The sequence below is a fragment of the Gigantopelta aegis genome, chromosome 7 (assembly GCF_016097555.1).
Source record: "Gigantopelta aegis isolate Gae_Host chromosome 7, Gae_host_genome, whole genome shotgun sequence".
NCBI lineage: Eukaryota > Metazoa > Mollusca > Gastropoda > Neomphalida > Peltospiridae > Gigantopelta > Gigantopelta aegis.
The window spans coordinates 13,329,812-13,345,303 of NC_054705.1; the positions used below are offsets into that span (position 1 = coordinate 13,329,812).

Consider the following 15,492-nt stretch of genomic DNA (forward strand, 5'->3'; position numbering starts at 1 on the left):
TTAAATATTAGCAGATAATGTACACCATACAGTTTGTATGGCTTGTCATGACGTTAGTGTCTCAGGCTGGAGTCTAGACTCTAAGGGCCGATTTCATATATCTGGGTTATCGGTGGGTTTTGGAAACATATGGGTTAACCTGAGTTAAACCATGGGTCTTGTTTACTGTGCATTTCACGTCTGGATTTCAATAACCCTAGTTTAACACTGGGTTACAATTGCATTGCTTATTTAAAGCTGCCATGGAGGTGGCTTTTCGATGGGTTTGCTCAAAGTTACTTTTCTTCAAGGATAATTTCGGCAACAAAATCGTGTTTTACGTCAGTATCGCAGAGCCATGAAATGTGACCGTATTTTCAGAGACAATTTTCAACCCATTACAGTAGCGAATAAAGGGTGGCGGGACGGGGTCTGATAATAACTGCAACCGAGTTTGTTATTCTGTTTATTACCCCAGCTATTTTTTTCTCTAAACGCCTTTATTTTAGTATTTAGTATTGCTATAACAGTATTTTAATCGTGTTCACAGATAATTTTCAAAACCAAAAGTTCTCTTTATTCTGCTAAAAAAATATATATAATGAACTGCATTAAAATTGCATTTTGTTATAAATTCAGCACTAAAACAGTCGTGAACGCCAACTCTTTAAACTACATGACGTCATTATGTGTATTTGCCAAATCGTGATGATATTATATTTAAGGACAAAGTCATTTGTTTGTAAGCGTCAAATCGTCCAATAATATTGTACGTTACACCATTGCAGAATATTTTATCAATGAGGAAATATGGAAAATATTTTCCCTGTATGAGTGACCGCTGGGGTAATAAATATAGTTATTTACTAAATTAGTGAAAATAAGCATTTTCTTCATGGTGTATGAACTGCGCGAAAACGGGAAGTACTAGCATTGGAAGTTGATTGGTTACCACCATAATCAAAGCATATACTGCAGTCTTACAATGACATGATTTCGTGTTTGTCTAGTCTTAATAAAGAGGGGGGGGGGGGGGGAGGCGAGATAGGCCTACAGTTTTGGAAATTTGACCAAAAGTTGCGTACGCGTCCCATTTTTTAATATTATTATTATTATTTTATTTTATTTTATTATTTATTTATTTATTTTGTGTGTGTGTGTGTGTGTGTGTGTGTGTGTGTGTGTGTGTGTGTTTTGCAGGCTTGTTTTTGCTCAAATTAAAGGGAAATACCCAATTGTGTGTAACAAAGTTTATTCATATTTGCATTATTACCAACAGCTATGTAGGGTTCTGTACGCATTTTACATGGATTATAACTAATATCGTGAGTAAAATGATGGTGAAACGTTTTCAGGCCAGCTCATTTTGCCCATTTTTACCCGTATACGAAGGTTTGCCTCAGACTGTGGGGAGGAGGAGGTTGCTGAATCCCAATCTCGTACGCGAATGCTAATACTACACCGGTAACAAGTTCCAACTACAAAGTGATGACCTGTAAGCTATCCCTCGCTTATGTCCCCTTTCCAGATATGTGGTTAACCCACGCAAAAAGCGTGGTTTTGTAAACACGGGTAAAACACACACATGTGAAATATACCACGGGTGTATGTCTTGGTCAGGTTTTTCAGCGTTTTACGTAAACCTGTGTTAAACCTAGGTTTTGATATAACCCGGTGTTTCGAAACCCAGACATATGAAATCGGCCCTAAACGTTTTAGAAGCACGAGGCCTGGTGTATATATTTTGCCATTGTTGAGGAGCTTTACCGACGGCATAAAAATGCTGTTGGTGATGCTCTCTACCTACGGCAATTTATATTTCAACGAAGGCAATTGCCGTCGTTACGTTTGAGCCCTGTAAAACATTTGATCAGTCAGGATAGCAGGGGACAGTATTTGAAACAGACAGATTCGGGCATTTTTGTTTAATGCGAGCAAAAGTCAGCCTGTCCCACTACAAAACTGGGAGCTCGTACGCCTATGTGTAGCAAGCCATAGGCAGATTTATTGGTGTTCTTTTTTCTCATGTGGTGTTGACTGTTTTATTGTATTAATCCGCGTGTATTGCCATCACTCGCTGGATAAGTCGGTCCGTCATTGGTGCGCTGTCTTTGAATGACTTCCGTTCCAGCAGCAACATCCTGTAAAAACAAATCACAAACTAATAAGTAATACTTGAAGGGGAGGGGTGATTGCATTTGAGCACATTCATTAATTCATAATCGGCTATTGGATGTCAAACATTTGGTAAAATTGACATACAGTCTTAGATAGGAAATCCACTACATTTTTCAATTAGTAGCAAGTGATCATTTATATGCACAATCCCAAGGACAGGATAACACATACCATGGCCTTTGATATACCATCGAGGTGCACTGGCTAGAATGAATAATATATGTAGTTTCCAAGTACATGCTACATACACTTTTGCGTGGTAGGGGTGGGGGCACTAGAGCACATTGATTAATTAATCATCTGCTATTGGATGTTGTCCACTTCGTAATCCTGACGTAGTCTTACGAGGATACCTGGTACATTTATAATATTTGGTCTACAGAACAGTTAGTACAGGTACCTGAGCAGGCACAGAATTTTTGTTCTCAATATAACTCAATATATACTCTTCAAAAAACAGTAGGGGAACTCTAATAACAATTTACAACTGCCAAAATTGTAAGGTATATTAGCTGTGGGGAATGGTTATATGATAATAGTGAATTAATTGAGAAAACATTACAACCGGAAGTTCATTATTTACAGTAGGTTTTATTTATGACCACCAACGATCTTGAAAAAAAAAAAAAGAAATTTTTTATTTAACGACGCACTCAACACATTTTATTTACGGTTATATGGCGTAAGACATATGGTTAAGGACCACACAGATTTTGAGAGGATACCCGCTGTCGCCACTACATGGGCTACTCTTCCGATTAGCAGCAAGGGATCTTTTATTTGCGCTTCCCACAGGCCACCGAGGCCGGTACCAACGATCTTGAAAGACGATTGGGGTCAGAAGGAAAGTGGAAAGTTGACGTTCTTTTTATCAGTAAATCACAAATTCAAACAACAAAAATGACTAAAAACAAAACAATAACAACTGTATGATCAACAGAATGAAAACAATTGACAGAACTAATGTTCCACGGTGATTAATGGACCTTCCTGGAAATGGTCAAAATCGAGAATGACACCCCATGCACGTGTACGGGGCAAATGCGTGATGCATGTGCAAACTATGGAATGTGTTTCGGTGTGTTGATAAACAGACCTGAACGTTCTTTATTAGGATCTCTGTGGTCTAATAGTTGATATTAATATTTTAGGTTCCCCTAAGTTTTTTTAAGAGTATATTTTCCGGGGAAGCATATTTCGACCCACCTCCATACATTGTTGATAGCCACAATCTAGACCCCCCCCCCCCCCCCCCCCCCCCAATCTCTGCTAAAAGTAGAATATACTACGACGTTTGATATACCAGTCGTGGGGTACTGGTTGGGAAACAGCCTGGAAATGGGTCTTCTGATGGGATTCGACCATACCACCAGAAACACCAGAATTTTGCTAGCCAAAACAACGCAGGCTACTGCTAAGGTCGAGCCCTGTGAATAGGCGAGTGTTCCACCGACTGAACTAGATCCAACACTTCCTTTTAGTCGGACTGTACCTGGCTAGTTTGTGATGCTTCTTCAATGGAGATTTGATAGCTGCCTGGATCAGAAACAAGTTGAACACGTCTCGCTTAAAAGAAAAAATATTTAATTTATTTATTTATTGTTAGTCATGTAATACTTATACCTACCATGTACACTACTATTATTTATTTATTTATTTAATTATTTATTTATTTAATTAATTACACTATTATCTACACTACTATTATGTATTTATTTTATTTTATTACTATTAGCTCCACGGATATAATACCCCTCAACCCCCCCCCCCCCCAAACAAAGCCCCCCAAACAAAACAAACAAACAAACAAAACAAAAAACCCTACAAAATACCCCACAAAAAACAACAAACCTACCCATTATCTCCTTAAACTGCTGAAAGTGTGTTAGTTATTAGTACGCATACCTGGGCGTGGCTGCCGCCTATACGTATGAAGTTGTACCTAATGGGATGGAGGAGGTCCACAGCCTTGGCGAAATCCCCATCACTGTAGGCGACAAAACTCTCACACAGTTTCTGACCAACCACTCGAGTAACTTCTTGGTTTGTACCCTTCTCTTCTCTACAAGTAACAATAGTAAAACAATTATGAATTTGCAATAGACTGATAAGTCTATATATTAGGCATAAGGTGGGGAATCGCAACTGTTCAATGACCTATAAGATGAGGAACAGCTCACAAACTGTTCAGTGACCTATAAAAAAAGGTGTAGCTAACAATCTGTTCAATGACCTATAAGAAGACGAGTATCTTACAAACTGTACATTGACCTATAAGAAGAGTAGTACCTCACAAACTGTTCATTGACCTATAAGAAGAGGTGTAGCTCACAAACTGTTCATTGACCTATAAGAAGAGGTATAGCTCACAAACTGTTTCCAGACCTATAAGAAGAGGTGTAGCTCACAAACTGTTCATTGACCTATAAGAAGAGTAGTACCTCACAAACTGTTCATTGACCTATAAGAAGAGGTGTAGCTCACAAACTGTTCACAGACCTATAAGAGGAGGAGTATCTCACAAACTGTTCATTGACCTATAAGAAAAGGAGTAGCTCATAATCTGTTCAGGATATATATGCGCTACATGTGCTACTAGGATAAACCAGTTCATTGACCTATAAGAAGGGGAATAACTCACAAACCGTTCACTGACCTATGAGAAGATGAATGCTCACAAACTATTTATTGACCTATAAGATGAGGAGTAGCTCACAAACTGTTCAATGATCTATACGAATAGGTGTAGCTCACAAACTCTTCACTGACCTATAAGAAGATGAATAGCTCACAAACTATTCATTTACCTATAAGAAGAGAAGTCACTCTTAAAATATTCATTGATCTACCTCTAAGATGAGTATCTCACACTGTTCATTGACCTATAATAAGTGGAGTAGCTCATAAACTGTTCCGAAACCTATAAGAAGAGTACTTCACAAACTGTTTGATGGCCTATAAGAAGAGGGGTAGCTCACAAACTGTTTGATGACCTACCTATAAGAGTACATCACAAACTGTCTGGTGACCTATAAGAAGAGTAACTCACAAACTGCCTGGTGACCTATAAGAGTACATCACACACTGTCTGTTAACCTATAAGAGGAGTAGCTCACAAACCGTCTGGTGACCTATATGAAGAGGAGTGCCATTGCATTACATCACACTGGTACCTCACAAATTGTTTGGTGGATTCCATCATCTTCGCCGTTATGTCTTTCTGCTTGGCGCCCAGACAGCCCATCAGAAGGTGAAGTTGGCTGAAGGCAAGGTTGTGGTCATCAATATAAGGTCGACATCTGTCGAACACTTCGTTCCATCTGTCCCCGACATCCACCCCTGAAAACACACAATTACACCGGCTACAGATTCTACGGATCAAGGACAAGAGCACTAGAGCACATTGGTTAATTAATCATCAGCTATTGGATGTCAAACATTTGATAATTCTGACTTGTAGTCCTCAGAGGAAACCTGATACATTTTTCCTAATGCAGCAAGGGATCTTTTATATGCACTTTCCCACAGACAGGAAAGTCCATACCACAACCGTTGACTAGCTGTGGTGATTCAATTCTGCGAACGAAACGCCTCAAGCAATCACTTAACGTAATCCTGCCCCACATTGAAAAGAGTTATTCATTTTTACTATTATTAATTTGTTTTCGTCAAAGTCATGTGCCTGAAAGAAAAACATTACCTTCCATCTCCAGTCTATATAGAAGAGCACACGAGTCTATCAGACCTAACAATGTGCCCGAGTTTGTAGATCGAATCTTCACCTGGAGAGAGCAACAGACAAACAAACATTAGCAAAAAGTGCTTGGAAGTTAGTTTCTTTGTTCAACAACACCACTAGAGCTCATTGATTTATTACTCATCGGCTATTGGATGTCACACATTTGGTCATTCTGACATAGTCTTAGAGAGGAAACCCGCTAAATGTTTCCATTAGTAGCAAGGGATCTTTTATAATATATGGCTACATGTACCCACTTTGTATATATGATTTTATAAAATTTAATAGTTTAAAGACAAAAGGTTGATTGGGGGTTCATGGCCCCACGTGGTCCTGATGAAGTGGTATTAATACCTGGTTATATCGACGTCATACGGTATTTTTCAAGAAGCATATGATGCAACTTAAGCTGTAAAATTAATTTTGTACTTATTTTACATTTTTCTCATATAGAAGTGTTTTAAAATTTGCATTATGGGCGGGGTAAAATCCTCACTTCGTCCTGGCCAGGAATAACACGCGAACTAAAACGCATAGGATAGGGTGCTGACATTGGGGGGAGGGGGGCGGGGGGCGCGTATGGGTCTGCTATTTTAACAAAATGTTATTTAAAAACAACAGTAGACATTTATTGATTACAACAGGATTTCGATCACAGTGGCTAACTCAGTGCAGTATGCTAACCACCGTATCATGTACTAGTGTCATTGGGAAATGGTTTATTATCCTGTCATCAAGTACCTATGGTAGCACCCAGTTATATGAAAACGAAACTATTAGGAGTGACGTCCCAGTTCGCATCTTATATTTAACATATATATATATATACTCTTCAAAAGAAGAAACGCAAAACCACATTGTCGTAACATTTGGAGAATTGATTTAATTATTGAATGGTGAGTCCGATAATTACCAAATGTTGCAGGATTGTTCACAATTCACTCTAGTCCATTGTGAGTAAGTGATAGGACACACCACCAAGGTCAAGGTCATCTGGAGTCAATACCGGGTGTGGCCTCCGCGTGTGTTGACAACTGCCTGGCACCGCCTGCCCATTGAAGCAACCAGAGTACGGATGACGTCCCGGGGGATGGTGGCCCACTCGGCCTGCAAGGCTGCTGCCAGCTCGGGCAGGGTCTGAGGCTGTGGTTGTCGCTGTCGGAGGCGTCGGTCCAACTCGTCCCATAGATGCTCAATTGGGTTCAAATCCGGTGATATCGATGGCCAAGGAAGGACATTAATGTTGTTGTTCTGTAGGAAAGCCGTTGTGAGACGTGCTGTGTGAGGCCTGGCGTTGTCATGTTGGAACACTGCGTTGGCGTTGGCCATAACTGGAACGATGTGTGGCCGGAGGATCTGGTCAATGTAGCCCTGTGCATTCAGGTTGCCCTGCACGTGGACCAGGTCAGTTCTGCCAGTGTGTGAGATGGCTGCCCACACCATGACACTACCCCCGCCGAATCTGTCCACTTCCTGCACGCAGTTTGCCGCATAACGTTCACCACGACGCCTATACACGCGACATCTTCCATCATGACGTTGGAGCAGAAATCAGGACTCGTCACTGAACCACACCTGTCTCCATCGCAGTTGAGGCCATTGTCGATGAATCAGGCACCACTGCAATCGGAGTCGACGGTGTTGTGGTGTTAAGATGACACCTCGAACTGGACGTCTGGCACGAATTCCTACCTCACGTAGGCGGTTCCGTACGGTCTGGTCGGATATCCTACGCAAACCTGGTATTGCTGCGGCTGTGGAGGTGGCAGTAGTCAATCGTTCCCGAAGGTGGCGTACCCGGATGTAGCGGTCCTGCCCGGGGGTAGTGACCCGTGGTCGACCGGATCTAGGGAGGTCACGTGTTGATCCATGTTGCTGGTAACGGTCCCACAGTCTGGAGATGGTGCTTGGGGACACATGGAATGCCCTGGCAACGGCCGTTCTGGATTCGCCTGCGTCTAGTCGGCCGATGGCATTGTTTCTCTGCGGTTCACTGAGACGTGGCATGTCCTGGATTGTCAACTGTCGGCCAGATACAGAGGCCAGGCAAGCGAACACTCTGCATTTTTATACTGTCGGTGTTCATGTTGCACGTGCAGACAACGCACGTGCAGTGGTGACATGGTTTGCACGTGGCTGCGTTTTTGCAAATATTCATATTTTGGAACTTTATTGTACAGTAGCTGCGTTTTATCGAATGTAACCGTGGGAATGTGTTTGGGACATGCAATGACCTTATATTCACAAAGCATGAACCGGTAGGAAACATAAAATCGGAGTTATAACCCATTTGTACCCTTTTGCGTTTCTTTTTTTGAAGAGTATATATATATATATATATATATATATATATATATATATATATATATATATATATATATATATATAATAATAATAATAATAATAATAATAATAATAATGTTAAAACTCGACTATATATTTCAGCGAATTCGGCTGATCTCCATCTCCAAATATATTAATGCTATTTCGTGTAACTAATATAAATTAATTATCATTGTCTTACCTCGTTATCAAATATATTCAATGCGTTCTGGTAATCAGCCTAAAAATAAAAGTTAAACAAATGTTGTTGTTAAACTTCAACCTTTTAGCATTGTTAAAGGCTCAGACACTAGATTCAGCCGTAAAAATGGACATTAAGTTTAGTTAATCTACAAACCTGCAACACACATTTGGATAAAGTTAATAAAGTTAAGTTGGATAACAGAGAGACGCTAAAGTCTGTGACGTCTCGATAACCATATTGTTTATCAGACGAACATGGTTTTTAAAATTATGAAAAATGCATTTGTGGGTATTACCAAAACCCTGATGACCAGAACCACTTCACGTACACTAGTTTTTAATCACTAAGGCATATTTATCACTATTAGAGCCGTTTATGATCACTGAAATCAAACATTACTTATATTTTATGTTTAGACTATCCATTTCCGTACAACCTAAGTGTTTTGGGTCACCCTGGTGTTTCTAATACCACATAATGCATTTTTCATATTTTTAAAAATGGACGTGCGTCTGAGAAGTAATGATTATTGAATCGCGTTTTAGTCTATTTTTAAGGGTATTTCAACGTCACAGACACTACTGTATCCAAATTTGTTACAGGTTTGTAAATTAACCAAACTTAGTGTCCATTGTTATGGGTTGAAACTAGGGTTTAGGTGAAAAAATGCCTTAGTGTTTAAAAACTAGGATCTGTCTCTTTAATGTTCTAAATAATAAAATGTAAGCACTTCTAATTTAATTGATCTAAAACGGCTTTAATAGTGAACAATACGTCGTAGTGTTTAAAAACTAGAGTCTGTCACCTGCGATATTAACAGTAAGAATTGTACAGTAAGAAACAGTTAACGGGTTATCTGACGTCTGCCATCTATACCTTAACGGGGTCCGGCCTCGGTGGCGTCGTGGTTAGGCCATCGGTCTACAGGCTGGTAGGTACTGGGTTCGGATCCCAGTCGAGGCATGAGATTTTTAATCGAGATACCGACTCCAAACCCTGAGTGAGTGCTCCGCAAGGCTCAATGGGTAGGTGTAAACCACTTGCACCGACCAGTGATCCATAACTGGTGCAACAAAGGCCATGATTTGTGCCATCCTGCCTGTGGGAAGCGCGAATAAAAGATCCCTTGCTGCTAATCGGAAGAGTAGCCCATATAGTGGCGACAACGGGTTTCCTCTCAAAATCTGTGTGGTTCTTAACCATATGTCTGACGCCATATAACCGTAAATAAAATGTGTTGAGTGCATCGTTAAATAAAACATTTCTTTCTATACCTTAACGGGGTCTCTACTTAGTTGGCGACTGACCTATCAGACCAATTAGCGTCAAAGCAATACTAATATTTTATGAACTATCAAAGACACAATGTATTATAATTGTTGCCCCGGGTATTGAAGGAAGTCTTAACACGGGTGTACAATGACAACTAAATATCACTTCATGGGGTGTCGTCCCATTTGGTCGATTTCCCAATTGGTCGAAAAACAAAGTATTCGTCTGTTATATAACCACTACCTGATTACCTGTGTATGTAATGAACATGGCCTCTTCATGTTTATACAAGTTTTGATTATAGACGGACAATGGTTTATTTACCAATGTAGATAAACGGGCTGCCGTACATAAACATTTGTGGACATGTGTGCTTGAAAGACTGAAATAATTATTTTTTTAGATGGAGACCTTCTTTTTTAATTATTTACAGACATTCACTACATCCAGTACATGGATTATTTCGATATTTGTCATATTTGCATACTTTATGCGTTAAGCGATATCTATACCATCTATACAATAATAATCGGTTTCCAAATAATCTGTAACAGTTCATTATAATGACTGAGGAAACAGCATGCATGTCAGTAAGACCATTGAACCATATCTATTGTTATTTTAGCAGTTCGACCAATTTGCAATTCGACCAAATGGGAGTAAGCCCATCATGGATATAGAGAATGATACATGAGTGGCCGTTAGATACCATTTATCTCACAACGAGTTGTTTTTAAACAACGTCTCTAACGAGCGAAAGCGAGTTTGATACGTTTTCAAACAACGAGTTGTGAGATAAATGGTATCTAACGGACACGAATGTATTATTCTATTTCTTACATATCCTCAAAAGCCAGGTTTTAAGCAAATTTTAACATCTTTTTGGACTAAAAGATATTTACAGCCGTTGCACTTGTAGCTGACTTACGCGTCACAGACACATGGTTTCCAGGTTAATTATACGTCACAGTCTAATCGATTTCCATCGCGCTGTTTTTCATTGGACGTATTGCACTGGTGACCTGGTCATCACATAGGAGCAGCCAGTCGTATCACTTGAAATTGTTAATACACGTATATGTGTTAACACGTATGTGAGATCATAAATAACACATGGTATTCTCACCAACGGGTGTGTAAGATACGTGTTAAGTATACATGTGTTTTATAACTAAGGGTCCTTTACCCATGGACGTGAGACTTGGAGAGAACAAGTTCTGTTCACACGCCTTCAAGTTCTCCGGCAAAACATAAACAATGACTGTATAGCAGCAAAAACAAGATCCGAACAAAGTGAAACTGAATGTTGTAAACACCAAGAAATTAAACAAACTTCCGGCTGAGGTAGTGCAGTCGAAATGATTCGACGAAGTGTGTGTGGGTGTGTGCGCGCGCACGCGCATGTGTGTGTGTGTATGTGTGTGTGTGTGTGTGTGTGTGTATGTGCGTGTATATGCGTGTTCGTGTATGTGTGTGTTTTCAATTATAAACACTTTTTTTTACCTACCTTTTCAATGTAATACAACGACCAGTGCCAGTAGTTGTGGCATGCGAGCATATCGCCCGTCTGGAATAGATAATGTTTTATTTTAAAACGCATTCAATACAGTGACCTTCATCTGATAGAATAGATGTTTATCGACACCCCAGCACGAAAAACAAGCATCGGCTATTGGGAAGGAAGGAAGGAAATGTTTTATTTAACGACGCACTCAATACATTTTATTTACGGTTATATGACGTCAGACATATGGTTAGGGACCACACATATATTGAGAGAGGAAACCCGCTGTCGCTACTTCATGGGCTACGATTTTCGATTAGCAGCAAGGGATCTTTTATATGCACCATCCCACAGACAGGATAGCACATACCACGGCTTTTGATACACCTGTTGTGGTGCACTGGCTGGAACGAGAAATAGACTGATGGGCCCAACGACGGGGATCGATCCCAGACCGACCGCGCATTAAGCGATCGCTTTACCACTGGATTACGTCATCTGACGCAATATTTAGTTTTTCAATATTAAATATTTCAGAGCTATCGCCTATAGCCAAACACACAGTATCAGATTATACAACATTTGAAACTCTGAGCACCTTCAGGAAGAAAGGAAAGACATTTTTTATTTAACGACACTCTCAACACATTTTGTTTACGGTTATATGGTGTCAGACATATCGTTAAGGACCATACAGATATTGAGAGAGAAAACCCGCTGTCGCCACTTCATGGGCTACTCTTTCCGATTAGCAGCAACGGATCTTTTATAGGTACCATCCCACAGACAGGATAGTACATACCACGGACTTTGTCACACCAGTTGTGGAGCACTGGCTGGAACGAGAAATAGCCGAGCACCTATAATGTTTTGTCATCCCATTGTTTTTATGTTATCCTTTATTTTCACCAACTTGGCGGAATCAGGGGAGAGGTGCAAAGGGTCTGTTCTCACATGTTGTATACTTCTTTTAGAGCATCATTGGACAACATGTTTTTGTGCTGGGATGTCGTTAAACATTCATTCATTCATTCATTCTTTGGACAAAATGTAGATAAACACGCATTGAACCTCCAATGCTTAGCGCACCAGAGGCGCATCTAGAATTTTGTAAAAGGGTTGGGGAGGGGGGGGGGGGGGGGGGGTGTCCGAAAATTCTAAATTAAAAGGAAAGTTAGAAATCCTGCAAGGAGTGGTTTTTTAGGGGGTCGATACGCCCTTGCTCCCCCTCTATTATTGCTGTCATCGTTTAGGTTGGGGGTTTTTAATAGCCTTTTTAAAAAAAAACATTTAATAGGTTATTTTTTATTATATTTTGTTTTTATCATTGCGTCAGGCCCATGCTTCATCATGAACTTACTGTCCAGTCTTTAGCTGTGTCTGTGAGGAAGGAAATCCCCTCATCCTGTCTTCCAGTCATCTCCAGCACGTGACACATCGAGTGCGTCGCCCAAGCGTCACGTGGGTTGATCTCCAGCGCCTACAGTAATGTGTATAAATGTTAGGTTGTTTGTTTCGTTTAACGACACCACTAGAGCACATTGATTTATTAATGGAATATTATTGGACGTCAATTATTTGGTAATTTTGAAATACAGCCTTAGAGAGGAAACCTGCTACATTTTTCAATTAGTAGGAAGAGGTCTTTTATATGCACCATCCCACAAACAAGATAACATATACCTTTGATATACCAATCGTGGTGCACTGGCTGGCATGAGAAATAGTCCAGTGGGTCCACTGACGGGTATCGATGCCAGAACAACAGCGCTAACCATTTACCATTGGGCTACGTCCCGTCGCATAAATGTTAGATTTAGTATGTTATTCATGCGATTCGACATACAGTATCTTAGTTAATATTAAACTTAATAATTAATGTAAGCCTTCAGAAGAAATCAACTACTTTTGGTTTCATTAGGATATTTTTAATAAGAGATTTATCCACATACATGTACAGGACATAACATACCACGTTTCTTGAGTTTAGTTCTAGACACTACAGTAGGGATTATCAATGTTAGTACATTTGTATTAGTGTCTTGGTTTGTATCAAAGCAAATACGTCATATTGATTAGGCGTGTTCGAAACCCCCATGGTAAATGATCACGTAAAATTAGTTACCTTCCTATTAGTCTTCAGAAGAAATCAACTACCTTTTTCTCCGCATTATTTTCAACATACACTTTTGCAGACAAGACACCATGCACCAAGGCTTATGATATACAGATAGTGAGGCAATGGTTAGGATCGTGTCAAAGAGTAAAAAAAACGGTTACACCGTCTGAGATTTGCCCTATCACACTCCAGTCGTCTTAGTACATGTGACATGACTTCAGGCGCATGTGCAGGAAGTTTAGCGGAGGGATGGGAATGCAGACTGTAAAGGATGTTTATAGGGAGGGTTCAGACATGCTCCCCCGGAAAACATTGAACAAAAAAGAAGAACATTTGCTTGAGTACAAGGGGAGGGGTGAAGGAAGGGCGTATTGACCCTCGGAAACCACCCTTTGCACACGCGCCTGAAGCACACACTAAAGCCAAAACGTCAAATGAAAGTAACACTACAGAACAGGCCCATACGAACAATATGTGTGTGTGTGTGTGTGTGTGTGTTGTGTGTGTGTGTGTGTGTGTGTGTGTGTGTGTGTGTGTGTGTGTGTGTGTGTGTGTGTGTTAGGATACAAAAGCAAAGTTCTGTTTTGGTGTTCAAGTAGAGGTGGGGGGGGGGGGGGAGGGTTACACGTCACCCGACCATCCCGATTATTTCGGACCTGCAGAACCCAATTTCATTCTATGACATATATGTCTAAATTAACTGCGCAATATTGATATAATGATTAGTTGGAAAAGTTTAAATATCTTTAAAACCTTAGGACATGTAAGAAATAAAATACTGCACTTATGTCTGCCATATTAAAGTGTTTTTGTTTAACGACACCACTAGAGCACATTGATTATTAATAATCGGCTATTTGGTAAATTTCACATATAGTCTTAGAGAGAAAACCCGCTACATTTTGCCATTAATAGCAAGGGATCTATTATATGCACCATCCCACAGACCCGACTGCACATACCACGGTCTTTGATATACCACTTGTGGTGCATTGTTTGGAACAAGAAATATTCCAATGGGTCCATCGACGGGAATCAAATCCCACACCGACCGCGCATCACTGGGCTACGTCAATATATGCAAGTACTTGTGTCTGAAAGATAACAACATGTTGCACACACCTGCTTAGTTGAAAGATAACTACATGTTGCACACACCTGCTTAGCTGAAAGATAACAACATGTTGCACACACCTGCTTAGCTGAAAGATAACAACATGTTGCACATACCTGCTTAGCTGCCTTTTCCGCCCGATCAAACAGGTTGGTTTCTTCAAGGCCAAACGCATGCAAACCAATCACATACCTAGTAATTAAAATGCATATATAAATTCCAATTGACAAAAATAAACAATAAACATACTGTTGTTACTTAGTGGACGGAGATGAGTGGAAATGCTTCAAAATTGTTTCAATAGAATGTTGTTTGTTAATGTTTAAAAGAGCCTTTTTGGCTATCTATATCATGGTGCTTTCTTAAAGTTTAAAAGAACCTTGTTTGGCTATCTATAGAATGATGCTTTTTTAAAGCTTAAAACAGACGTTTTGACTATCTATAGAATGCTGTTTTCTTAAAGTTTAAAAGAGACTTTTGGCTATCTATAGAATGTTGTTTTGTTATAGTTTAAAAGAGGGTTTTTTTGCTATCTATAGAATGTTGTTTCTTAAAGTTTAAAAGAGCCTTTTTGGCTATCTATAAAATGATGCTTTCTTAAAGTTTGAAAGAGCCTTTTTGTCAATCTATAGACATTGCTTTTTTAAGGTGAAAAGAGCCTTTTTAGCTATCTAAAGAATGTTGCTTTCTTAAAGTTTGAAAGAGCCTTTTCGGCTATCTATAGAGTGTTGCTTTCTTAAAGTTTAAAAGAACCTTTTTGGTTATCTATAGAATGTTGCTTTCTTAAAGTTTAAAAGAGCCGTTTTGGTAATCTATAGAATGTTGCTTTCTTAAAGTTTAAAAGTGCCGTTTTGGTTATTTATGGTAGTACTATACCAAATAACTTCCGGCTGGGTCAAAGTTCGAGGTGCACCCAACTTTTGATAGAGAAGTGAACACCACAAGTCCTGTGATTGGTTATAAATGTGAGTGTGTTGGCTGTAAAAAATAATAGTTTCATCTGGGTAAAATAAATGTGCAATTTTATTTCATCTAGTACCAATGTGTCAAGTAGCCTTGT

General features: G+C 39.7%; 1 protein-coding gene across 5 annotated transcripts in view; it reads right to left on the minus strand.

Annotated features, from left to right (window-relative positions):
- Positions 1–1,889: 1,889 nt before the first annotated feature.
- The window catches only part of LOC121377577 (tetratricopeptide repeat protein 38-like), a 52,264-nt gene continuing 38,661 nt past the window's right edge, over positions 1,890–15,492 (minus strand). For 4 of the 5 annotated variants that reach the window (XM_041505630.1, XM_041505635.1, XM_041505633.1 and 1 more), the window contains 9 exons: positions 14,549–14,624; positions 12,560–12,679; positions 11,203–11,262; positions 8,421–8,459; positions 5,858–5,939; positions 5,331–5,496; positions 4,063–4,219; positions 3,650–3,723; positions 1,890–2,120 (listed from right to left, as the gene is read on the minus strand). In XM_041505630.1, the coding sequence (XP_041361564.1) occupies positions 2,030–2,120; positions 3,650–3,723; positions 4,063–4,219; positions 5,331–5,496; positions 5,858–5,939; positions 8,421–8,459; positions 11,203–11,262; positions 12,560–12,679; positions 14,549–14,624 (865 nt within the window). In that variant the 3' untranslated portion in view covers positions 1,890–2,029. The remainder of the gene's footprint in view (positions 2,121–3,649; positions 3,724–4,062; positions 4,220–5,330; positions 5,497–5,857; positions 5,940–8,420; positions 8,460–11,202; positions 11,263–12,559; positions 12,680–14,548; positions 14,625–15,492) is intronic. The other variant, XM_041505632.1, reaches the window with a different exon arrangement.